The sequence below is a fragment of the Thalassophryne amazonica genome, chromosome 1 (assembly GCF_902500255.1).
Source record: "Thalassophryne amazonica chromosome 1, fThaAma1.1, whole genome shotgun sequence".
NCBI classification, from domain to species: Eukaryota; Metazoa; Chordata; class Actinopteri; order Batrachoidiformes; family Batrachoididae; genus Thalassophryne; species Thalassophryne amazonica.
The window spans coordinates 64,473,160-64,498,737 of record NC_047103.1 but is presented as its reverse complement, the minus strand read 5'-3'; the positions used below and the strand labels follow the sequence as shown (position 1 = coordinate 64,498,737).

Genomic DNA, 25,578 nt, shown 5'->3' with positions numbered 1-25,578 from the left:
TACTTTTGCAAGCCACTGTATGCAGACAGGTGTGTGCCTTTTTAAATCATGTCCAATCAACTGAATTTACCACAAGTTGACTCCAATTAAGCTGTTGAGACATTTCAAGGATGATCAGTGGAAAAAGGAGGCACCTCAGCTCAGTTTTGAGCCCCGCGGCAAAGACTATGAATAGCTATGTACATGTGATTTCTCATTTTTTTTATTATTACATTTAATAAATTAGCTATATACGAGGGCTGTCAATAAAGTATAGGTCCTTTTTATTTTTTTCAAAAACTATATGGATTTCATTCATATGTTTTTACGTCAGACATGCTTGAACCCTCGTGCGCATGCGTGAGTTTTTCCACGCCTGTCGGTAACGTCATTCGCCTGTGAGCACTCCTTGTGGGAGGAGTCGCTTTAAGGACTTCCCACGGAGCGGGACGTCGTGCAGCGCTCTCAGCCGCCGTCGTCAGCCTGTTTCAAGCTGAAAACCTACACATTTCAGGCTCTATTGATCCAGGACGTCGTGAGAGAACAGAGAAGTTTCAGAAGAAGTCGGTTTCAGCATTTTATCCGGATATTCCACTGTTAAAGGAGATTTTTTTAATGAAAGATGTGCAGACGGGTCCGCGCGTCGGGACGCAGCTGGCGCGGTGCGGCGGCACAGGAAAAACACCTCCGTGTTGATAACCATTTGTAAAATCCAGGCGGCTTTTGATGGCTTTCAGTGGAGTGAGTATATGAGAAATTGTTTAACAGCTGGACATGTTCCAACTTGTCCTTAAGGCTTCCAACAGAGGTGTTTTTCCTGTGGCGGAGCGTCGCGGCGGCTGCGAGCCGACGCTGCAATCCGCCCGCACGCCTTTCATTAAAAAAATCTCCTTTAACAGTGGAATATCCGGATAAAATGCTGAAACCGACTTCTTCTGAAACATCTCTGTTCTCTCACGACGTCCTGGATCAGTAGAGCCTGAAATGTGGAGGTTTTCAGCTTGAAACAGGCTGACGATGGCGCCTGGGAGCGCTGCACGACGTCTCGCTCCGTGGGAAGTCCTTAAAGCGACAGTATCACCTCAAAATCTCTCATCAGCCGTTAAAATTTTCACTGAAAACCAGCTTAATTTTTCGACCGTGTCCACTTCGATATGTCTCACAGGTTTAGAAAAAAATTTGATCAAAGCACCAGTCTCTCAGACAAAGGAATTCCGACGAGGGGCTGGACGACTCCTCCCACAAGGAGTGCTCACAGGCGAATGACGTCACCGACAGGCGTGGAAAAACTCATGCATGCGCACGAGGGTTCAAGCATGTCTGACGTAAAAACATATGAATGAAATCCATATAGTTTTTGAAAAAAATAAAAAGGACCTATACTTTATTGACAGACCTCATATATACATATATATATATACATATATACATATACACATATACATACACATCTCTCATATTGTCATTATGGGGTATTGTGTGTAGCATTTTGAGGAAAAAACTAATTTCTTTAATTTTGGAATAAGGCTGTAACATAATAAAATGTGGAAAAAAGTGACTGCTTTGTCCAGTCATTCAGCTTCTCTTAACCTACATTCAGTGACTGTCTCACCTCTTCTCTGAATTTCACGACTTATAACTATGAGTTCATTAGTGTTAATAGTGTCAGTGATAATTTCCTGCAACAAGTGTTTCTGTAAGCTTAGAATGAGGCCTTTATATCTACAAAACTGACATATTAACATTTAAATTAGTCCTTAGTTGCAGTCTAACGTCATAACAGCAGAATGAAGACATTCATGCAAGTACAGGCAAATTAACAATATTAAACTCCAGCAGTATTACACTGTTTGATATAATGGGTTTGATTGAAAATGAGCAGTTGGACAAAGTTATGGCAGTAAAATGGTCATGACTTTTTATTTTGTAATCTGAACCAAAATGTATACAGTAACAGCATAAAAGAAAAACGAACGTGTTGGCAGAATAGGTGTGCTGTTACTTGTTGACACAGTCATGCGATACTAGTTGTATGCTGGCTTTTGAGTACGCTGGATTTTCAGTAGAGGAGACCTTTGCTGTCTCCTCTTGGCTTCTTAATCTTGTCATAATTCTTGTTAATGATGTCAAACAGAACAGCCTGAAGGGAAAAGTGCATGGAGAAAAATGACAGAGAAAGTAAGAGAGTAAACAATATAGATAAAGTGTTCCTTTTATCATCACTTCTACCTTTTTGTTTTAATTCATAGCATCAAAGACAGGAGAACAACAGTGTGAAGAACACAAAGTCTAATTACTGATTTCATTCAGACTTTTCTGTTGTGAAAGCATACATAGTTCAGATCCAGTCTTTAATTAATCTAAATGGACATCATCTGGTGTTTACAGAGTTTATGCAAATAGATTTGACATTGTCATTTATGCTCAGTAGGTGTGTGTGTGTGTGTGTGTGTGTGTGTGTGTGTGTGTGTGTGTGTGTGTGTGTGTGTGTGTGTGTGTGTGTGTGTGTGAGGCTTATTATGTGCAGATAATTATGCATCACCTGGGTCGGCGAAACATTAAAAAAGTTACTGAGCATGAACATAGTGCTAAAGAAAGTAATCTTATATAATACCTAAATACACTCGTGGTCATACACTCATGTGCATGAATGTCATAGTAATTTTAGACTTTCAATGATGTCTTTGAACTGTATTTTTGTCAGGGTGGATTGACTGTACAGCATACATCATTAATAACTTTAAAAACAAGAACTGAGTGCATACAATTGAAATATTATTTTATTTTTATAATCTTATGCCTTAAGTGTAGTTTTGTTCTTAATGTTTTTGAGGAACACAATGGAAATAGGTTTTGTACCTTTTGTGTCATCCTCAGAATGTTGAATGTACAAATGTTAATTATGCGTTTTGCATTCTATGTTCATGCTGGATTTCCAAGATTCTACAAATCAAATAAATGACAAAAATTTAAGACATGTCTTACGTATGTGTTACGGATGTCCAACATGACCAAGCGGAGCTCAGAGTATTGATACTGATCCAGTTCATGGACCAGCTGTCTGTAGTCTCCCTGCATCACAACACATAAGAACAATTGACCAACTGAAAGAGAAACACAGTGGATTGAGTCTGCAACAACAAAACAATAAACGTGTATATCTTAGAACTTACATACATGACTTACACAGAGTTGCACTTATTTGTACACAAACATGAAATACTGACCACGTGAGGCTGTTTGGAAGCTTTAGCCACAGCGTCGCCTCTTTCACTATAATATCTAAGAAAGAGAAAATATTATACATAATTAATGTAGAACTGCATAATAAATGATCTTTTCTCCACCATCTGTACAACTGTAATCGTCCAAATGTTTGAATTTGATTCATTTTGACATCAAAACTCCCATTCTGATTACTTGACTTTATTGATATATTCTGACAGAACTTTAACCCTAAACCTTCCGACTGAAACACTGCACATAAAAAAGTCAAACCTTTAAAATTTGTATGACTGAAAAGCACTCCGGAGCCACCTGCCGTGGTATGTGATTGTAGAACTACTTTTCATTTCTACTGTGTGCCTTCATTTTAAGATACTTTAAAGTAATTTCTCAGTATTGAGAGAGAAAAAAAAAATATCAATCAAGAGCATTGGTTTGAGCTCTTACTTTGAAATCTGAGTTTGGAATGCTTCAACCTTGGTGCGCGTATTGGTCATCATCTCAAACACTTTTTCCTTTTGGAAAAGAACAAAGAAACCCCCAAAGGCTGCATCTTATTAAAAATGTTCACTTAATAAGAAAATAAAATCAAAACAAGTCTACACAGCTTTTTTTTTTTTTTTTTTTAAATCACCCACCTGCACAGCCACCCCAAAGTTGTCCCCATCTTCTATTTTAGGAATTTGGAGCTGTACCCACATGGACACCTGTCAGAAAATCTGCATGTATTAATCTGCAGAATTATGAAGTATGAAGCTGAAATAATCAAAGATAAAACCAGAGAACAGAAAAAATTAAGATGAAAGACTGAACAATGAAAGAAACGAGAGAAAAAAAAAAGAAAAACTGACCACATTGAGTTTCTCCTTAAGCAGCTGGATCTCAGGTTTGACCTTCTGCAGCAGAATCTCCACATGCTCGTTGCAGCAGATCGGCCCACAAGGAGGCCCTGGAGAACACAGCGTCAACATTATTGCCCTTAGTCACAAGAAAAGAATGAAGTTTTAAATGATTTGCACCTTGACTGCCATCTGTGAATTCCTATTAAATATATAACATGCACTTAAAATGTACAGAAATACACAGAAATCTGCCCAGAGATGAAGGTGGAAAAACAATGGATGTGTTCTAAAGTCTCTCAACTTCCAAATATAAAACAAAGACTCAAAATGCCCAAGCTCACAATCCTTGATGAGGCTCACAAAATGATGCCCTGCACCCAGAATTCTACTATAGAAGTTGCTTGCCTCGATTATATATTAGTGGTGGTATTAGTGGTCTTTTGTGATGAAACACCTGAATCGTACTGGTCAGTGTCTGTACTGAACAGCTCAACATATCTATTTATGCACTGACAAATACTGTATATTTAAAAAAATCCATCATGCATATCATCATATGGTACATTACTATTATTTGAACTTTCACTGAAATCCATTAACCGGAACAGGACTTAAACGTATGTGTATGTCGCACATAGAGTGCATCTGGAAAGTATTCACAGCACTTCACTTTTTCCACATTTTATGTTACAGCCTTATTCCAAAATGGAATAAACCCATTTTCCCCCTCAAAATTCTACTCACAACACCCTATGACAGGGGTGGGCAATTAATTTTTACAAGGGGCCACATAGAGAACCTGAATTATGTCCGAGGGCCACACCATCGATAACTTGGCTGTCTCCCATTACAAGTTTTACAAAAAATGACCTATTTAATAGCTTTTATAGGTCATTTTTATTATTGTAATAATATGTAAATATTTAAATATACCTAAATAAACCTCTCTAATGATTTGCAACACACAAGCGTGACATTTTTAATATATGTAATAATCACAGACCTCATGAGGGCTGGACAGAGACATGCAAAGGGTGGCATGTGGCCCCCGGGCCGCAGTTTGCCCAGATCTGCCCTATGATGACAACATGAAAAAATTAATTTTTTTAACTTTTGCAAATTTATTAAAAATAAAATAAACTAAGATGTCACATGTACGTAAGTTTTCACACCCTTTGCTCAATACTCTGTTGATGCACCTTTGGCACAGCCTCAAGTCTTCTTGAATATGATGCCACAAGCTTGGTGCACCTATCTTTGGGCAGTTTTGTCCATTTCTCTTTGCAGCACCTCTCAAGCTCCATCAGGCTGGATGGGGAGCATCGGTGCACAGCCATTTTCAGATCTCTTCTGAGATGTTCAATCAGATTCAGGTCTGAGCTCTGGCTGGACCACTCAAAGACATTTATAGAGTTGTCCTGGAAAGGTGTGTGCCTTTCCAAATCACCTGAATTTAGCCCAGGTGGACCCCCATTAAGCTGTAGAAACATCTCAAGGATGATCAGTGAAACAGGCCACACCTGAGCTCAATTTTGACATGTACATGTGATTTCTTAGGTTTTTTTTTTTTTTTTTTTTTTTAATAAATTTGCAAAAATCCAAACAAACAAAAAAAAACTTTTTCACATTGTCATTATGAGGTATTGTGTGTGGGATTTTGACTGGACAAAATTCATTTAATCCATTTTGAAATAAGGCTGTAACATAAAATGTGGAAAAAGTGAAGTACTGTGAATATTTTCTAGATGCACTGCATCCAGAAAGATTGTAAAGGTTTACACACACTATATATACATATATACATATATATATATATACATATATACACATATATATATATATATATATATATATATATATATATATACACACACATACATACACATATAAATTTTTTTCCCAGTTGATAAATGTTTTTTTTTTTTGCTGTATCTCGTGTTTTGTTATTTACCTGCATCTTCCTCGCTGTCACTGTCCTTGTCCTTCTTCCCCTCCTTTGCTTCCTTCTGCAACAGATTAACATCACATCAAACAGCTTTCACTGCTTGTTAATTTCTTTCAAAGTGCACTCAAGTGCTTTTGTCCGCGGCTTATACAAAGACTGAATGAGTGATTGATTTTATTTGTATAAAATGTAAACGTGTAAAATTATACAGTATAAAAATGTATTAAATAAACATGGGTACATAAATATACTGGGTAACACAAAAAAACATAAACACTTGTTTCCATTGTTGCCCAACTGGAAATAAAACAGACATCAACATAACAAACAAACAAATGTGAATCGGTCCAACAAACAAAACACAGTTTGTTTAATAATAAATAAATTGACTATTTACAAGTTGGGACATCTTACAAAATAAAAAGTGTTTAACCCTGTTTTTAAATAAGGACTTTGAATCACAGCCTCTGATATGACTAGGTAAACTGTTAAAAAGCTTTGCATCGGTGTACATAAAACTGGAAGCACCAAAAGATTTAACATGGGGAATGACTAGAGACAAGCTGCTGGACCGTGTGTTCATGTTATGTTGGTCAGCTATGAAATTACAAGAAGAAAACAGATAATGATTGGTTATTCAAGCTTTTGATTTATTTCTATTAAATTAGCAGGAGAAATGTAAAATATCTCCTTGCTCCAGCAGAGGGTCTTTGAAACCAGCAACACTGCTTCTGCAAAACTAATACGGCATAAAGTACCAAAATAACGCTGTTTGTGTTGCATAAACCACTTGCAAGTAATCCCTGTTCAACATACAGATATTTCATTAAACACTCAGCAAAAGAGTTAAACAGAATATAACTTCGTGGGGCATAAAAGGAAGAGTTCACAGCTGCATGAGGTTGTTATCTACAGGTTACACCAGGATAATTTCATTCACGAATTTTAAACTCAAAATAAAGTCTAAAGAGGCTGCCAAAAAAAAAAAAAAGCATTCAACAACATAAAGAACTTAATTTTCACCAAATTGACAGTGAGAAGGAAAACCACAATCATTTCCCCACATCATCAAAGTTGCTGGTCCTGATTGAAACCTCACCGAGTGTGAAACGTACCTCCTCTTTCTTCTTACGTTTGGCCTCCTCTTTAGCTAGGTCTGGCATTGGGATGTCAAGTGGTGCTTTCAAGGATGCCAAGTCATCACAACTGAAAGATGTCTGACAGTAATCGCAAGTCATTAGAGTCAGTGTGATATGTGAAAGTGCCAAATATTTTAACTCCTATAGTCCCTGAAAATTCCCTGGAGGTCCCAGAACATCTGACTATAGTACCAGAAACATGTTGGTTACCTTCAAAAGCACCTCTAGATCATCAATCTTCTGAGGGAAGATTTTTGAAACCAGCACTTCAGCCTATAATTAAGAAAAAAGTTATTGAAATCAGCCTGAAATACATTCAAGGTACCCGCAAGTCACAAATCTGGGTTTCTAAACTCCAGGGCCGTCAATTTTCATTATATACTCAAACATACACTCAGTGGCCACTTAATTAGGTACAACTGTTGAACTGCTCATTTCAGCAAATATCTGATCTGCGAATCACATGGCAGAAAATCAAAGCATTTGATCATGTAGACATGGTCAAAAAGATCTGCTGAAGTTCAGATTGAGATTGATCAAAATGGGGAAGGACAGACGATTTAAGTGACTTTGAATGTGGCGTGGTTGTTGCCACCAGACAAGCTGGTTTAAGTCAGAAACTACTGATCTACAGGGATTTTGACAAACAATCTGTAGGGTCTATAATAGAGAATTACTGAAAAACAAAATGCATCCAATGATTGACAGCAATGCCTTGTTGATGTTCACAAAAGAATCACCAGACTGGTTTGAGGTGACAGAAAAACAACAGTAACTCATAAAATTAATTGTTACTTCCAAAGTATGCAAAAGAACATCTCTGAACAAACAAAGTCAAACACTGAAGCAGCCATCAGGTGATATTCCTGTCAGCTAAGAACAGGAAGCTGAGATTACAGTGGGCACGACTTCACCAAAATTGGACAATGGAAGATTTGAAAAACACTGAGTTATCATATGTGTCTCGATTTCAGATGCGACACACAGGTGGCCAAAATTTGGACAAAAGCATGGACCCATCCTGCCTAATAATATGTCTTGATACGAATGAGCAAAGCTCTTCAGCATCTCACCATGTCATTTCGGTCCCTCAGACTTTTTCTGTGTAAATGTTTCTGGGGAGTATTAGCATGGCTAAACACCTTCAGCTTCTGAGGGGCGAAGCTGAAGGTGTTCACCCCCAGACCCCCCTAATTACAGCCATCTTAAGTCCCTGTTACTTTAAGCATTTTTTTCTTATTTGCATCAAGTCTTTCAGAAAGCGCTGTAACTAGGTTTAAGGATATGATTCCTTCTTTATGTTCTCTAATGCCATATAACAACACAGTGCAGAATAGCTACCTAAACTCTGTAAGGGAGATAGAGTATCTCGTCAATAGTTTTACATCCTCATTGAAGACAGCTTTGGATGCTGTAGCTCCTCTGAAAAAGAGAGCTTTAAATCAGAAGTGTCTGACTCCATGGTATAACTCTCAAACTCGTAGCTTAAAGCAGATAACCCGTAAGTTGGAGAGGAAATGGCGTCTCACTAATTTAGAAGATCTTCACTTAGCCTGGAAAAAGAGTCTGTTGCTCTATAAAAAAGCCCTCCGTAAAGCTAGGACATCTTTCTACTCATCACTAATTGAAGAAAATAAGAACAACCCCAGGTTTCTTTTCAGCACTGTAGCCAGGCTGACAAAGAGTCAGAGCTCTATTGAGCTGAGTATTCCATTAACTTTAACTAGTAATGAGTTCATGACTTTCTTTGCTAACAAAATTTTAACTATTAGAGAAAAAATTACTCATAACCATCCCAAAGACGTATCGTTATCTTTGGCTGCTTTCAGTGATGCCGGTATTTGGTTAGACTCTTTCTCTCCGATTGTTCTGAGTTATTTTCATTAGTTACTTCATCCAAACCATCAACATGTTTATTAGACCCCATTCCTACCAGGCTGCTCAAGGAAGCCCTACCATTATTTAATGCTTCGATCTTAAATATGATCAATCTATCTTTGTTAGTTGGCTATGTACCACAGGCTTTTAAGGTGGCAGTAATTAAACCATTACTTAAAAAGCCATCACTTGACCCAGCTATCTTAGCTAATTATAGGCCAATCTCCAACCTTCCTTTTCTCTCAAAAATTCTTGAAAGGGTAGTTGTAAAACAGCTAACTGATCATCTGCAGAGGAATGGTCTATTTGAAGAGTTTCAGTCAGGTTTTAGAATTCATCATAGTACAGAAACAGCATTAGTGAAGGTTACAAATGATCTTCTTATGGCCTCGGACAGTGGACTCATCTCTGTGCTTGTTCTGTTAGACCTCAGTGCTGCTTTTGATACTGTTGACCATAAAATTTTATTACAGAGATTAGAGCATGCCATAGGTATTAAAGGCACTGCGCTGCGGTGGTTTGAATCATATTTGTCTAATAGATTACAATTTGTTCATGTAAATGGGGAATCTTCTTCACAGACTAAAGTTAATTATGGAGTTCCACAAGGTTCTGTGCTAGGACCAATTTTATTCACTTTATATATGCTTCCCTTAGGCAGTATTATTAGACGGTATTGCTTAAATTTTCATTGTTACGCAGATGATACCCAGCTTTATCTATCCATGAAGCCAGACGACACACACCAATTAGCTAAACTGCAGGATTGTCTTACAGACATAAAGACATGGATGACCTCTAATTTCCTGCTTTTAAACTCAGATAAAACTGAAGTTATTGTACTTGGCCCCACAAATCTTAGAAACATGGTGTCTAACCAGATCCTTACTCTGGATGGCATTACCCTGACCTCTAGTAATACTGTGAGAAATCTTGGAGTCATTTTTGATCAGGATATGTCATTCAAAGCGCATATTAAACAAATATGTAGGACTGCTTTTTTGCATTTACGCAATATCTCTAAAATCAGAAAGGTCTTGTCTCAGAGTGATGCTGAAAAACTAATTCATGCATTTATTTCCTCTAGGCTGGACTATTGTAATTCATTATTATCAGGTTGTCCTAAAAGTTCCCTAAAAAGCCTTCAGTTAATTCAAAATGCTGCAGCTAGAGTGCTGACGGGGACTAGAAGGAGAGAGCATATCTCACCCATATTGGCCTCTCTTCATTGGCTTCCTGTTAATTCTAGAATAGAATTTAAAATTCTTCTTCTTACTTATAAGGTTTTGAATAATCAGGTCCCATCTTATCTTAGGGACCTCGTAGTACCATATCACCCCAATAGAGCGCTTCGCTCTCAGACTGCAGGCTTACTTGTAGTTCCTAGGGTTTGTAAGAGTAGAATGGGAGGCAGAGCCTTCAGCTTTCAGGCTCCTCTCCTGTGGAACCAGCTCCCAATTCAGATCAGGGAGACAGACACCCTCTCTACTTTTAAGATTAGGCTTAAAACTTTCCTTTTTGCTAAAGCTTATAGTTAGGGCTGGATCAGGTGACCCTGAACCATCCCTTAGTTATGCTGCTATAGACGTAGACTGCTGGGGGGTTCCCATGATGCACTGTTTCTTTCTCTTTTTGCTCTGTATGCACCACTCTGCATTTAATCATTAGTGATCGATCTCTGCTCCCCTCCACAGCATGTCTTTTTCCTGGTTCTCTCCCTCAGCCCCAACCAGTCCCAGCAGAAGACTGCCCCTCCCTGAGCCTGGTTCTGCTGGAGGTTTCTTCCTGTTAAAAGGGAGTTTTTCCTTCCCACTGTAGCCAAGTGCTTGCTCACAGGGGGTCGTTTTGACCGTTGGGGTTTTACATCATTATTGTATGGCCTTGCCTTACAATATAAAGCGCCTTGGGGCAACTGTTTGTTGTGATTTGGCGCTATATAAAAAAAAAATTGATTGATTGATTGATCTCACATGCCTGGGAAGTCCCCAGAACCCCCAACTATGGCCCTCTTAACCCCCCCTCCTCCCACTTTAAGCATTTTTTTTTTTTTGCATCTCACATGCCTAGAATGTCCTCACCATCGCATTTAAGGGCCTGTCAAAGTGGCGTATTTGTAGAGCTGCTCATTGCAGCGTTGTGTTTCATTTAAATACGCCAGAAATACACGCGTATTCAGCCTTTAACAGTGTTCGTTCATACTTGCAGCTGCATGTGTTCGCATTTAAATGTGTGCACACAGTTGCGTGTGCCATGCTGCACCAGTTTCAGTGCTATTTTCTGCCTCTGTGGAAGTGTGCTCTGTTCTCTACTGCATGGTGTGGTGCGGCTCAAAAACAGAGTCATTTAACATTATTATTATTATGGTTTTTTTTTATGCAGTAAGTGCGCATTTATTTTAGAGTCACAGCTCTTTTCAGCTTTGATCAGACTGATCGATCAGGGTGTTTGATGAGCACACCGACATGCAGCGAGTGCGCGTTTATTTTAAAGAGTCACAGCTCTGATTAGACACACATACACATACAGAGAGAGAGAGAGCTTAGATTTTATTTTAAGGTGACTCCTCAAAATAAAACCGCGCTCTCTCTCTCTCTCTCTCTCTCACTCTCTCTCTCTGAGAGAGAGGGAGTACTGATGAGGCGTTTAGCGGGCTGACATCATTAAATAGGTAGCTGGCGCAGTTTTGTAGACAGCAAGGCTTTAGCTTTATTGATAACTGGCCTTCGTTCTGGGGCCACCGTGGCTTGCTGATGCCGGACGGCCTCCACCCTACTGGGGAAGGCGCGGCCATCTTGTCTGCGAACATAGATAGAGCTCTACAGGGAGGATAACATTAGGAATCTACAGCAGGCCACAGAGCAGGTGATTAGAGACCCTGCAAGGCTTATGACAAATGTGGGTGTGGAATCCATTAGCTTAGTGGGAAATTTAGTGCAGAAAATCCACTATGTTGATAGTGCAGTTTATTTGCCAGGAAGGGAATTTCAACAAGTTGAGACTGTGGCCTGCTTCCGTAGTCGTGTCCATAAAAATCATAGAGGGATATGCTTTCCAAACTTAATACCCATTACTATATTGGATGATGTTGAAATTGAGGATGGCCCAGTGGTTGTTCCAGCAATAGCAAAGATTTCGCGTCTGCTACCTACAACACACGTGGAATATCTTAAACCCAAACCTACTTCTAGGCATCTTATATATGCTACTCTGGAACCACCCCTAAACCCAAACAGTTCAACTGTCAACCCCACTGAGGTCCTTAGACTGGGTCTCATTAACATAAGATCACTGTCCTCAAAATCATTGTTGATCAATGATCTAATTATTGATCATCACTTAGATATGATTGGGCTATGTGAAACCTGGCTTAAACCTACAGCTGTCCTCCCCTTAAATGAGGCCTGCCCACCAGCATATACATTTAGTCACGTCCCTCGTGATGCGAAGCAAGGCGGGGGTGTTGCTCTTATTTATAAATCTAGGTTTAGCTTATTAGCTGTTGGGGGTTACAAATATCACTCATTTGAGCATCTGATTCTCCGCTCTGCTCAGGATATTACACATTGCCAAGGTCAGAAGAATAGTCATATTACTTTATCACTGTATATAGGCCTCCTGGCCCATATTCTGAATTCTTAGATGAATTTGGTGCGTTCATCTCTAACTTGTCAACTAGTGTAGATAACATTCTGATCATTGGTGACTTTAACATTCATATAAATAAGCCTTCTGAAATTGTGGATGCATTAGGATTTCAGCAATGCATTCGGGATTCGACACACATTAGTGGAAATACCCTGGATCTGGTTCTCGCACGTAGTATTGCTGTCACGAATATTGACATCATGCCTCTTACATCAGTGGTGTCTGATCACTCACTTATTAAGTTTACAGTTTCGCTGCCGTGTTTAATGGAACAACAACCTTATATATCTTTACGGCGATGCATCAACTCCCCAACTAAGACTGAACTCGAAGCTAGAATGCCTGATGTCTTAGCTTCACATACCCAGTCAGTAGACAGACTTGTGGATAGTTTAAACTCAGTGCTCAAAACTACACTCGACATGACTGCACCACCTGTGTTAAAACCACGCTCTCCCAAATCACAGCTTGGTGCAATGATTATCTGCGTGACCTCAAGCATAAACCAAGAGGTCTAGAACAGAAATGGCGTCGTTCAAAATTAGAAATATTTCACCTTGCGTGGCGTGATGCTATCTTAGACTATAGGCATGCATTATTGGCAACAAAGTGGATTTACTACTCTGAGTTGATCAGCAAAAACAAGCATAACTCAAAGTTCTTGTTCGACATGGTGGCAACACTTTTGCATGGACAACCACCTGTAGTTCGCTCTCCTTTTACAGCACAAGATTTCCTGGATTACTTTGGGAAGAAAATAGAAGACATCAGGTTAAACATATCCCGGCATGCCTTAATCCAGCCACTACACACTGCTATTGATGTGGGCACCACTACTGAGGTATTACCTAGATTTACAGAATTAACAGTATCTCACTAGGCATGCTGACAAAACTCGTAATGTCAACAAAAGCACAACCTGTTTCTGATCCTATACCAACAAAACTGTTTAAGGACCTGTGGCCCACTCTTGGGCCGACTGTGCTGGAAATTATTAATCTTTCTTTAACTTCTGGATCTGTCCTAAATGTTTCAAATCTGCAGTGATTAACCATACTTAAGAAACCTAATCTTGACCCTAGTGTATTGACAAACTATTAGCCGATATCCAATCTATCATTTTTCCTCTAAAATTCTGGAAAAAGTGGTGTCACGGCAGCTCGTAGACTATCTTACTGAGAATAATCTCTTGAGCCACTGCAGTTTGCTTTTAGAAAATATCATTCCACAGAGACGGCTCTCACTAAAGTGGTGAATGATCTTCTGCTTACAATGGATTCGGACACCACTACGGTTCTGTTGCTGTTAGATCTCAGTGCTGCATTTGATACAGTGGATCATCATATTCTACTTGATAGGCTGGAAAATCATTTTGGGATTACTGGGCGTGCCCTTGCAAGGCTGACGTCATACTTGACCAGCGTTCTGTGTTTTGTACAGTAACACTACCTTTAACCTTAGTGACATGAAAACTGGGGTTCCACAGGGGTCTGTCTTAGGCCCCCTGCTTTTCTCCCTTATATAGCACCTCTTGGGCACATATTGCAGCATTTTGGGATTACCTTTCACTGCTATGCAGATGATACTCAGTATACATGCCGATAACTGCTGGTACTCTCATTCACATAAATCCTTAGAAGATTGCCTTGCAGCAGTGAGAAGTTGGATATCTAGAAACATCCTACTTTTAAACTCTGATAAGACTGAAATGATGGTTCTTGGTCCAATGAGACATCAGCATCAATTTGACCAGTTAATGCTCAGCCTCGGCTCGTGTGTCATACATCACAATGACAAAGTGAGGAACCTTGGGGTAATTTTTGATCCTTCGTTGTCCTTTGGCCTCCACATTAGAAATATTACTAGGACTGCTTTCTTCCACCTGCGAAATATAGCGAAGATTCGTCCCATCCTGTCTATGGCTGATGCTGAGACCCCTGATCCATGCATTTATCTCTTCTAGATTGGACTACTGCAATGTTCTATTTTCTGGTTTACCGCAGTCTAGCATTAGGGGTCTCCAATTGGTTCAAAATGCTGCAGACTTTTGACACAAAGCAGAAAGTTCGACCACATTACACCCATTTGGCATCCCTTCACTGGCTTCCTGTCCCAGTGAGATCAGATTTTAAGGTTCTGCTACTAACCAATAAAATTATTCATGGACTGGCACCCTCCTACCTAGCTGACCTAATTAAACCTTATGTACCGGCCCGGTCTTTACGTCTCAGGGTGCAGGACTACTTTGTGTCCCTAAGATGAATGAGAAGTCTGCGGGTCACAGAGCTTTCTCTTATCGTGCCCCTGTTCTGTGGAATGATCTCCCTGCGTCAATAAAACAGTCAGATTCTGTGGAGACTTTCAAGTCCAGACTTAAGACACACTTATTTTCCCTTTCATATGGCTAGCATACTGGTACAGTTTTGTTTTACGCGTTTTACTCTTAATTCATTTTATTAGTAACTGGAGCGGGCCGCGGCCTCAACTTTACCTAAATTCTGGGTCTTTTAGTGAAGTTTAGGGCTAGTGGCGGCGATCACCTTAGTATTTCTCTGTTTTTCTTGTTGTTTAATGCTGACAAATTATACAGTATTTCTTGTCTTTCTGATGCCTGATTTTGTTTTTTCTCTCTGTTAGGTGCAGCTCCATCCAGAGATGGGAGTTGTGTTCGTGTTGGCGATCCTCCTGTCCTGTGCGCAATAGCATTTCTTGTATATTCGTCCGTGAATTGTTCTGTGAATTGTTCTGTAATTTATGTTTTGTAGCATGGCCCAAGCAGAGGGTCACCCCTTTGAGTCTGGTCTGCTTGAGGTTTCTTCCTCAGAGGGAGTTTTCCTTACCACTGTTACTCTGGGGGTTGGTAAGGTTAGACCTTACCTGTGTGAAGCACTTTGAGGCATCCCTGTTGTGATTTGTCGCTATATAAATGAAAATAAATTGAAATTGAATTGAAAATGGTCACATAGCACTACTATTATTCTGAACACTACTGTAAAAGCAAGCAAGAGATAAACACTTCTAAAACTGAAAATGCTGTTTTTGGAAGCTTTTAACAGCTCTGAACTGATTTACAAAGCAATTCGTGGATGTTAGCATGCATGATTGATTGATAGAGGGGCTTTATTGAACACGTACAAAATTAAAGACAATAGGATCTTAATAATTAATTAAACAACTGAAAATTATAAAGAACACAATGCTCATACGGCGAGGGTATTTTAGCATTTCATTATATTTCTTGTTTATATTTGCTGCCAACTAACGGCAATGTTTAGATGATAGAATTGGAATTGTCAATGTGGACATTTGGCATCCCATTTTGTCTGTAACAGTATAAAACATCTTATAAAACATCTTATGACGTCCCATAAAAAGTATTTATTTTCTCTCAAGGAAATTTTTACATGCACAGTCAGAGGATTACAGTACTTCAACGATGTGTAACTTGAAGTGTCTAACATATTTAACTGCAAACATGAAATAAAAACTCATTTTGCCAAATACCAACTCATTATGTCTTAAAAGATCTATCCTGCAATGAGGGAAAAGCCCAGCACAAGTGTTACCACTAGAAACCTCCAGACACAGTTCACATTTTTATACCCAGTGTCCTCTAAAACAACACTACTTGTGGTTATGTGGGTACTTTGGTTCAAGAGTTGTCTAGTTGGACACAGAACTGGGGCATTCATATCATCCATCACCAGAAAGTGTTTGCACCCTCAGACCACCAAAATCTCATACAAAGAGTACAACAGTCACACATGCTTACATAAGCAGGTTTCACAATGCACGTAATATGAACATGATGGAGTGTATGAGTACTGTAGGGAAAAAAGAAAAAATAGAGTTGGAGGCGGGAGGAAAAAAAAAAAACTCCCTCATTCTTAGGACATTGATGACAGTATATGTGTAAATCACACGCAGGGTTAGTGGCCAAGTGGTTAGTGCACTTCGTTTCAGTCCAGAAGGCTCCCATGCAGTGATGCCGGTTACTCTAATCTGACCGCTTTTTTTAGTAACGAGTAATCTAACGCGTTAATCTTTCCAAATCAGTAATCAGATTAAAGTTACTTCTCCATGTCACTGTGCGTTACTATTATTTTTCATTGTGGGTCGATAGCAGCATTAAACTTGGTCCGTGGGCAGGAGGTCGGGGTTCGACTGAACTGCCCACTTTCAGCGAGCTGTGACCTTTTCATCCGCGTTTTTTTGCAGCTGCTCGGCTCGTCCTCACTTCTTAAAGCGCGGTGATCAGCACACCTGCACTGAGCTTTGCAAAGTCATTTTTATGCTTTATTTTTCTCCTTTATTTAGAATTCTGAGCTGAGCCGCTCCGTATCGTCTCGTTAAAAACAGCTGATCCTCCGCGACGCCTCAACAACTAACACTATTTTCCACTCAAATGCACCCTAAACTCTCTTTCTGAGGACCACATGATGTGAAAACGCAATAAAACTTTCTTACCTGTAAATCTGGTCATGTTTTCTGTATTAATAAATGTTATCCATTCTTTGGCTCAACGCCAAAGCAGGGGCGAATCCAGATGGAATGGGGGCGTGGGGCAAGGATGTGCCCCCCTCCCCCACAACACCCACAATGTACATTTTCCAGCTGATTAGTTCACTCAGGTGTCTCTTACCTCGAGTGGCCGAGCACACCCAAATGAAATAATCACCTTGTGGCAGCGCAGGGAGAGATGGAAAATGAGGCAGGTTAGGGTGTCCTTGACTGCCGTTTTAAAGCACCAAAATCCTTTCACTTGTGTCTAATTCCTCATACACCACAGCACTATGCTTCTGCTTCAGACCAGTTTTAAGCGAAGGACAGGTACCACTGTCATTGGTTGGTGTCATGTTTGGATTGACACATTCAGATTAAAACCTGCATTGATGGCATGGCATTTTTTTTTTTTTTTAACAGCAGCATGCAACAGCATTCAAAGGGAAATATTTTCAAGTTTACTTGTCTGCTGCAGCAATACACAAAACGGATGCATTATTTTGGCCAGCAGTGTGCAAAACACGGCATTAAAGCGAAAAGTCCGAAAATCTAGCGGAGTTTGTCAAGGTACAGTGATGAAAATAAGTATTTGAACACCCTGCGATTTTGCAAGTTCTCCCACTTAGAAATCATGGAGGGGTCTGAAATTTTCATCTTAGGTGCACGTCCACTGTGAGAGACATAATCTTAAAAAAAAAAATAAAAATCCGGAAATCACAATGTATGATTTTTTAATAATTTATTTGTATGTTACTGCTGCAAATAAGTATTTGAACATTGGTGAAAATCAATGTTAATATTTGGTACAGTAGCCTTTGTTTGCAATTACAGAGGTCAAACATTTCCTGTAGTTTTTCACCAGGTTGTACACACTGCAGCAGGGATTTTTTTCCACTCCTCCATTACAGATCTTCTCCAAATCTTTCAGGTTTGGAGTTTCAGCTCCCACCAAAGATTTTCTATTGAGTTCAGGTCTGGAGACTGGCCAGGCCACTCCAGGACCTTGAAATGCTTCTTACGGAGCCCCTCCTTAGTTGCACTGGCTGTGTGTTTGGGGTCATTGTCATGCTGGAAGACCCAGCCATGACCCATCTTCAATGCTCTTACTGAGGGAAGGAGGTTGTTTGCCAAATCTCGCAATACATGACCCCATCCATCCTCCCTTCAATACGATGCAGTCGTCCTGTACCCTTTGCAGAAGAGCACCCCTAGAGTATGATGTTTCCACCCCCATGCTTCATGGTTGGGATGGTTTTCTTGGGATTGTTCTCATCCTCTAAACATGGTAAGTGGAGTTGATTTCAAAAAGCTCTATTCTGGTCTCATCTGACCACATGACCTTCTCCCATCCCTCCTCTGGATCATCCAGATGGACACTGGTGAACTTCAAACGGGCCTGGACATGTGCTGGCTTGAGCAGGGGGACCTTGCTGCCCTACAGGATTTTAAACTATGACAGCATCATGTGTTACTAATGTAATCTTTGTGACTGTGGTCCCAGCTCTCTTCAGGTCATTGACCATGTCCTCCTGTGTAGTTCTGAGCTTTCTCAGAATCATCCTTACCCCACAAAGTGAGATCTTGCACGGAATCCCAGACCGAGGGAGATTGACAGTCATCTTGTGTTTCTTCCACTTTCTAATAAATAATTATAACAGTTGTTGTCTTCTAACAAGCTGCTTGCCTGTTGTCCTGTAGTCCATCCCAGCCTTGTGCAGGTCTACAGTTTTGTCCCTGGTGTCCTTCGGACAGCTCTTGGTCTTGGCTATGGTGGACAGGTTGGAGTGTGATGGATTGTGTGAACAGGTGTCTTTTATACAGGTAACAAGTTCAAACAGGTGTAAATTAATACAGGTAAGAGTTCAGAATAAGAGGGCTTCTTAAAGAAAAATTAACAGGTCTGCGAGAGCCAAAATTCTTGCTGATTGGTAGGTGTTCAAATACTTATTTGCAGCAGTAACATACAAATAAATTATAAAAAAAAAAAAAAAAAATATCACACATTGTGATTTCAGATTTTTTTTTAGATAATGTCTCTCACAGTGGACATGCACCTAAAATGAAATTTCAGACCCCTCAATGATTTCTAAGTGGGAGAGCTTGCAAATCGCAGGGTGTTCAAATACTTATTTTCCCTCACTGTACCATAAGATGTGGCAGGCCCAGATCCAGACCGGTTTGGACCAATTGCAGTTGCATCGGTCAAATTTTTTTACTCACGTTCGTCATTGGTATAAAAAAAAAAAAAAATCTGAATAATCCCGAATAGTGCCGAACGTGTCCCCGTGGTGAACACAGCTTTGGGTTTTCATGTCAACTATAGTCCGGTAAATTATACGTATTTTTCCGAGTTTCAGAGTCATGACGGACGTACAAATAAAGTTGGCTATTCAGGGTTTGGTCTGCAGAGGGTCTGTAATCAACAGTTTCTGCAGCGCGACTCCACTCTGACGCCGTGACCATTGAAGCAATGCTTCGAGTCAATTGACTCATGGCTCTTGATTCGCCTGTCTCAGAAGGGGTAAGTACGCTTCTTAAGTCCCTCGCAAAGCCATTAAAATATCATGAGTCACTTTTGTGTGTATTAAAGTCACTAACTGGGACTCTTGTCTTGTTTGCCGTCAAGAAACGAGGAATCTCCCCATCCCGGTCGGAATAACTTCAAAATGAATTGCCGCTTTAAATAAAATGACACCACTTTCCAACGTGTAATACAGACAGAACTACAATCGACAAACGTTTTTTTCCTCCCAAAATGAACAGTGCTGTATTTCTTTATAAATTCCTGAAGTGAAGCACAGCAGCAGTAAGAATCAGCTCAGATATATGGAAAGACATTCATGCCAATAATGTCTGAAGGAAATGCTTTGACAAAAACTACAGCTTTTGTTTATTCCTATTTATGTCCAGAGATCAAGGATCCACCATGTAGAGTTTATTATGTACAAAGTTGAAGGATCCAGTGACAATTTTATATTTACTGTAAGACTCAATAAAATGTTCAATTTCAATTCAATCGGCTTATAAAGTGCCAAATCACAACAAAATCTAAATATACTAAAACAAGTACATCACAATTGTACACATATCACAGTTGTGATATGTGTACAATTGTGATGTACTTGTTTTAGTATATTTAGTCATGGACATGATGAATATTGTTACCTGCTGGACTGTTTCTAATTTTAATTGGTATCAATGAAAAATGTCTTCTGTGAACTGTCTGTATCTCAATATTATTAAGAATATATACAACCATATTTTTATTGATTTTATCAACTGAAAAAAAAAAAATCATATATAGATTCAGGTAAAATTGAAAGGTTTTGGCAATAAATTTGATCCTGTTTACAGTAAATCTTTGTTATACTGCTTTTTTTTTAGGCCATCATATTTATACAAATAAGTGTTCACTATGGTCCATGAAATATAATAAATATATTAAAAGAAGTGTGACAGTGTATGTTGCACACGAATAAAAGAATGAAGATTATTGAATAACAAGAAGCGTACAATTTTTATTTTATCATTGGGCAAAAATGCATCTGTCAGATTTTCACTCTGGATCCAGTCCTGTGGTGGTCACCAGAGAAGGAGGAAAGATGAGTATTGCTTCTTGATTTCACATGATTTGTTTCTTTAAAATTGTTTAGATACATCAAAAGCACAAGGACTGGAATACTAGTGTCACTGACTGAACAGTCCCCTCTAAAAATTGGTCCACCCTGCCTTCACTGCACATGCGTCATTTGGGACCACAGCAGCATGTCTGAAACTGACTCTCTACACCTAAAGCAATTAAAGGGAATAATGTGATTACTAATCATCATATGACAAAGTAAAACTTCTTATATCATTCTAAAATCAGTTTTAAGCAGAAACAAGCCTGTTTTAAGCAGAAACCAGGCAATAATCACCTCATTTTGCTACTGATGCTCCAAAATGACCAAGCACAGCAGCACGTCCGAGTGCTGCTGTGGAGCTCTGATCGCTTCCCCTGTCTTTATGATGAAATAAAGCTGAATTTATGTGAAAACCTCGCTGGAGAGGTGTTCTGGGCACGTCCCATTGGGAGGAGGCCCCAGGGAAGACCCAGGACACGCTGGAGGGACTACGTCTCGGCTGGGTTGGGAACACCTTGGGGTTCCCCCGGACGAGCTGGGGGAGGTGTGTGTGGATTGGGAGGTCTAGGCGGCTTTGCTTGAGCTGCTACCCCCACGACCCGACTCCGGATAAAGCGGAAGAAAATGGATGGATGGATGATTGTTGTACAAAAGCTTCAGATATCTGTCACCGAGATAGATGATGACTGGAGTGCAGTTTTAAGCAGAAATGAGGTGATAATCGGTGAATCGCTGGTGGTGCTCAGAAATGATGCAGCGGAGCTCCAAATGATGCATGCGCAGTGAAGGCAGGGCGGCCCGATTCTTAGGGGGGACCGTTCTGTTGACGATACTGGTATGCATAAAGCACGTCTTATACCGGTGTTCTGATAATACCATGAACCGGTATGGACCCCTAGTATGCAAATTAACCTACAAGTGCAGACAGATAATTAAGTCAGTGTGCTGGGCTCAAGGCATGACCACACATATGAATATTCATGTACTCAAAACCTTTTCAGGTATTTAATGAACTTTTTTTCATCAAAATCAATACCAGACAACCATATATGTACAAGATTAATTTTATGTGCTGGAAAATAGCACTGGAGAGTACCTTTAATGACACAGGTGGTAGTTTTTGAAACGACTTACCTCTTTGTTGAGCTTCTGGCAGAAGTCATCAACCTGCAATGTTACATCATTGATGTCAGACGGTTTTTTTAACCACAGAACTGAACAATCACTTAACATGTGACCACCCCCGTCTGTTCAGTTATTCATGACGTTATCCACATTCACAGCAGATTTGAAAGATGAAATGAGGCTAAAATGACCACTTTAACCGGAGCAGCAGACCGTCGAACTCACCTGTTTCTTCGACTCGACTCCAATATCCAGAGAAGTCATTTCGTCTCTGTCGACACAAACCAATAAGTTTAGCTCACAAAAATATAATTTAACTTCAGCTAAACATAGAACACAAACCTTTTGAGAATAGGGTGCAGGAGACAGTAAGCACTCACGTTACTCAGCATAAAAAATGAAAAATGAAGTAAAAGCGTATTGTTATCAGACAGTTCCGTACTTTCCCCACGCACCCCCGATGCATTATGGAATTGTAGTTCTCATTATCAGGAGCTACGAAACCTCAAAACATAAGCACACTGTTGTCCATCCTCAAAATATGACGAAGTTAAGGGTTAAACATAACTTTAACGCTATATGACTAAACTTTACTCGGAAATTATTTCTGATTTTACATTTTTATTTTTGCCAAGATTCTCTCCGGTCTCTACTGTGGTTAATAACTCGAAACTGATCTTTTAAAATTCTTTTGCACGAGTGCGCATGCACATTGGGATCTGCTTTGCCACCGTCGATATGTATTAATCCACTAGTAGAGAAGCTTGACCTTACTCAGGTCAAAGGAGTTTCAGTCTTTTGTTCATGGTAATGAGTCATTCACGTCATCAAGCGAGCCATCAGAAAGGCACCATCCCATCATTAGAGGGCCAGCTGTCCTGTCATTAGGTGTGCTAACTAGAGCACAATAGTTGCTAATTAGAGCTATTGTTTAGTCACTAGCCTATAGCAGTCTGCTCTCAGTTAGGAGGGGTCTGGTTAGGTTTAAAACTCCAGCTTTTGTTGGCTTCTGTTTTATTCTTCTCTACAAGAGTCAGACAGAAGTCAGACTTCCAGAGCAAGAATTTTAGCTGAGGAAGCTTCTGCGATTTGAAGCGAAACGTCCTCGCGTCAAGCAACCCAGTCAGTCGAAAGATTCAAGCTTCTCTACTATGGAAACCACCTGGACAACTGAGAGCCTACACAGAAATATTTAATCCACTAGATGGCAGATGCAGCAGTGAGATGTTGCCAGCAGCGCCATCTGCTTAGCGTTATTATGCATCGTCCGTCATTAGATTAAATAGAAATCGATTATTTGCTGACTTAAACTCTTGGTGTTAAAGTCAGCTGGGTGCAACACCCAGCTGACAATAAGAATATCAGCTGATAAAGGTTAAATAAAATAAAAAATCAAAATTAATAAATTGTGAAACTTCACTTCATAAGGTGGTTTTTATGTAATATTAATGATGTGGGGAAATTTGTGTCGGTCTGTATTCTGTAGTAGTAACTTCAGTTTTACTGCCTCGAAGGCTTTGGCATGATCTCACCATGTCGTTTAGGGATTCAATTAGAAGTTTTACAAGTCTCATTTATCCCTTTTTATAAAGCCTCTGGTTTTTGTTCATATCATGTGTGTTTCCATCCCGAAGATATTCTGTGCAACATTCATAGATGGAAATGCGGTGTTTGCCCAGTCACATTTGGACATTCTACAATATAAGAATATACACTATACAGTGGTCCTCGCTATAACGTGGTTCACCTGTCGCGGCCTCGCAGTTTCGCGGCTTTTTTAGTGCAATTTTGCATGCTTTTTTTTTTTAACAGCACTTTGTGTTCTGCGTCCTTATCAGGCGGGCCGGTCACGGCACCGGTCGGCATCACAGCGATTGCTCTCACTGCCTCCGATGCGCTTACTGAGTTTGTGGGCTTGATAAACGCAGCAGCGGCCACTCACACCGCCCTCCTGTCTGTGCGGAGCTGCACCAAATCTGGCAACAGGTCCAGAGACTACGCTCGCTGTTTTGATGCGGATGTTGACCGCAGCCGCAGAGCTCCGTGGTCACCGAGAGAGGACTTGGATTCATTGCGGGTCCCGCATCCGTACCTCCGGAGGGAGGCAGTGAGCGAAGGGAGAGTTCTGCGTGTGTCTGTTTATAATCTTCTCGCCCAGAAGAAAAAAGAGAGTGTTTACACAGAGAGAAATACCCACATGGACACCTGTCAGAAAATCTGCATGTATTAATCTGCAGAATTATGAAGTATGAAGCTGAAATAATCAAAGATAAAACCAGAGAACAGAAAAAATTAAGATGAAAGACTGAACAATGAAAGAAACGAGAGAAAAAAAAAGAAAAACTGACCACATTGAGTTTCTCCTTAAGCAGCTGGATCTCAGGTTTGACCTTCTGCAGCAGAATCTCCACATGCTCGTTGCAGCAGATCGGCCCACAAGGAGGCCCTGGAGAACACAGCGTCAACATTATTGCCCTTAGTCACAAGAAAAGAATGAAGTTTTAAATGATTTGCACCTTGACTGCCATCTGTGAATTCCTATTAAATATATAACATGCACTTAAAATGTACAGAAATACACAGAAATCTGCCCAGAGATGAAGGTGGAAAAACAATGGATGTGTTCTAAAGTCTCTCAACTTCCAAATATAAAACAAAGACTCAAAATGCCCAAGCTCACAATCCTTACGCAGTCAAGCCGTGATGAGGCTCACAAAATGATGCCCTGCACCCAGAATTCTACTATAGAAGTTGCTTGCCTCGATTATATATTAGTGGTGGTATTAGTGGTCTTTTGTGATGAAACACCTGAATCGTACTGGTCAGTGTCTGTACTGAACAGCTCAACATATCTATTTATGCACTGACAAATACTGTATATTTAAAAAAATCCATCATGCATATCATCATATGGTACATTACTATTATTTGAACTTTCACTGAAATCCATTAACCGGAACAGGACTTAAACGTATGTGTATGTCGCACATAGAGTGCATCTGGAAAGTATTCACAGCACTTCACTTTTTCCACATTTTATGTTACAGCCTTATTCCAAAATGGAATAAACCCATTTTCCCCCTCAAAATTCTACTCACAACACCCTATGACAGGGGGGGCAATTAATTTTTACAAGGGGCCACATAGAGAACCTGAATTATGTCCGAGGGCCACACCATCGATAACTTGGCTGTCTCCCATTACAAGTTTTACAAAAAATGACCTATTTAATAGCTTTTATAGGTCATTTTTATTATTGTAATAATATGTAAATATTTAAATATACCTAAATAAACCTCTCTAATGATTTGCAACACACAAGCGTGACATTTTTAATATGTAATAACAGACCTCATGAGGGCTGGACAGAGACATGCAAAGGGTGGCATGTGGCCCCCGGCCGCAGTTTGCCCAGATCTGCCCTATGATGACAACATGAAAAAATTAATTTTTTTAACTTTTGCAAATTTATTAAAATAAAAAAACTAAGATGTCACATGTACGTAAGTTTTCACACCCTTTGCTCAATACTCTGTTGATGCACCTTTGGCACAGCCTCAAGTCTTCTTGAATATGATGCCACAAGCTTGGTGCACCTATCTTTGGGCAGTTTTGTCCATTTCTCTTTGCAGCACCTCTCAAGCTCCATCAGGCTGGATGGGGAGCATCGGTGC

The 25,578-nt window shown here is 39.9% G+C and overlaps 1 protein-coding gene across 1 annotated transcript; it reads right to left on the bottom strand.

Annotated features, from left to right (window-relative positions):
• Positions 1–1,871: 1,871 nt before the first annotated feature.
• On the bottom strand, positions 1,872–22,314 carry psme1 (proteasome activator subunit 1). The gene is made up of 12 exons (XM_034171241.1): positions 22,285–22,314; positions 22,130–22,175; positions 21,914–21,946; positions 7,341–7,403; positions 7,107–7,208; positions 5,998–6,052; positions 4,056–4,153; positions 3,843–3,911; positions 3,652–3,719; positions 3,207–3,261; positions 2,965–3,051; positions 1,872–2,119 (listed from the first exon to the last, which is right to left on the bottom strand). The coding sequence occupies exons 2-12, from the start codon at positions 22,166–22,168 to the stop codon at positions 2,039–2,041; spliced, it is 750 nt and encodes a 249-aa protein (XP_034027132.1). The 5' UTR covers positions 22,169–22,175; positions 22,285–22,314; the 3' UTR covers positions 1,872–2,038.
• Positions 22,315–25,578: the final 3,264 nt, after the last annotated feature.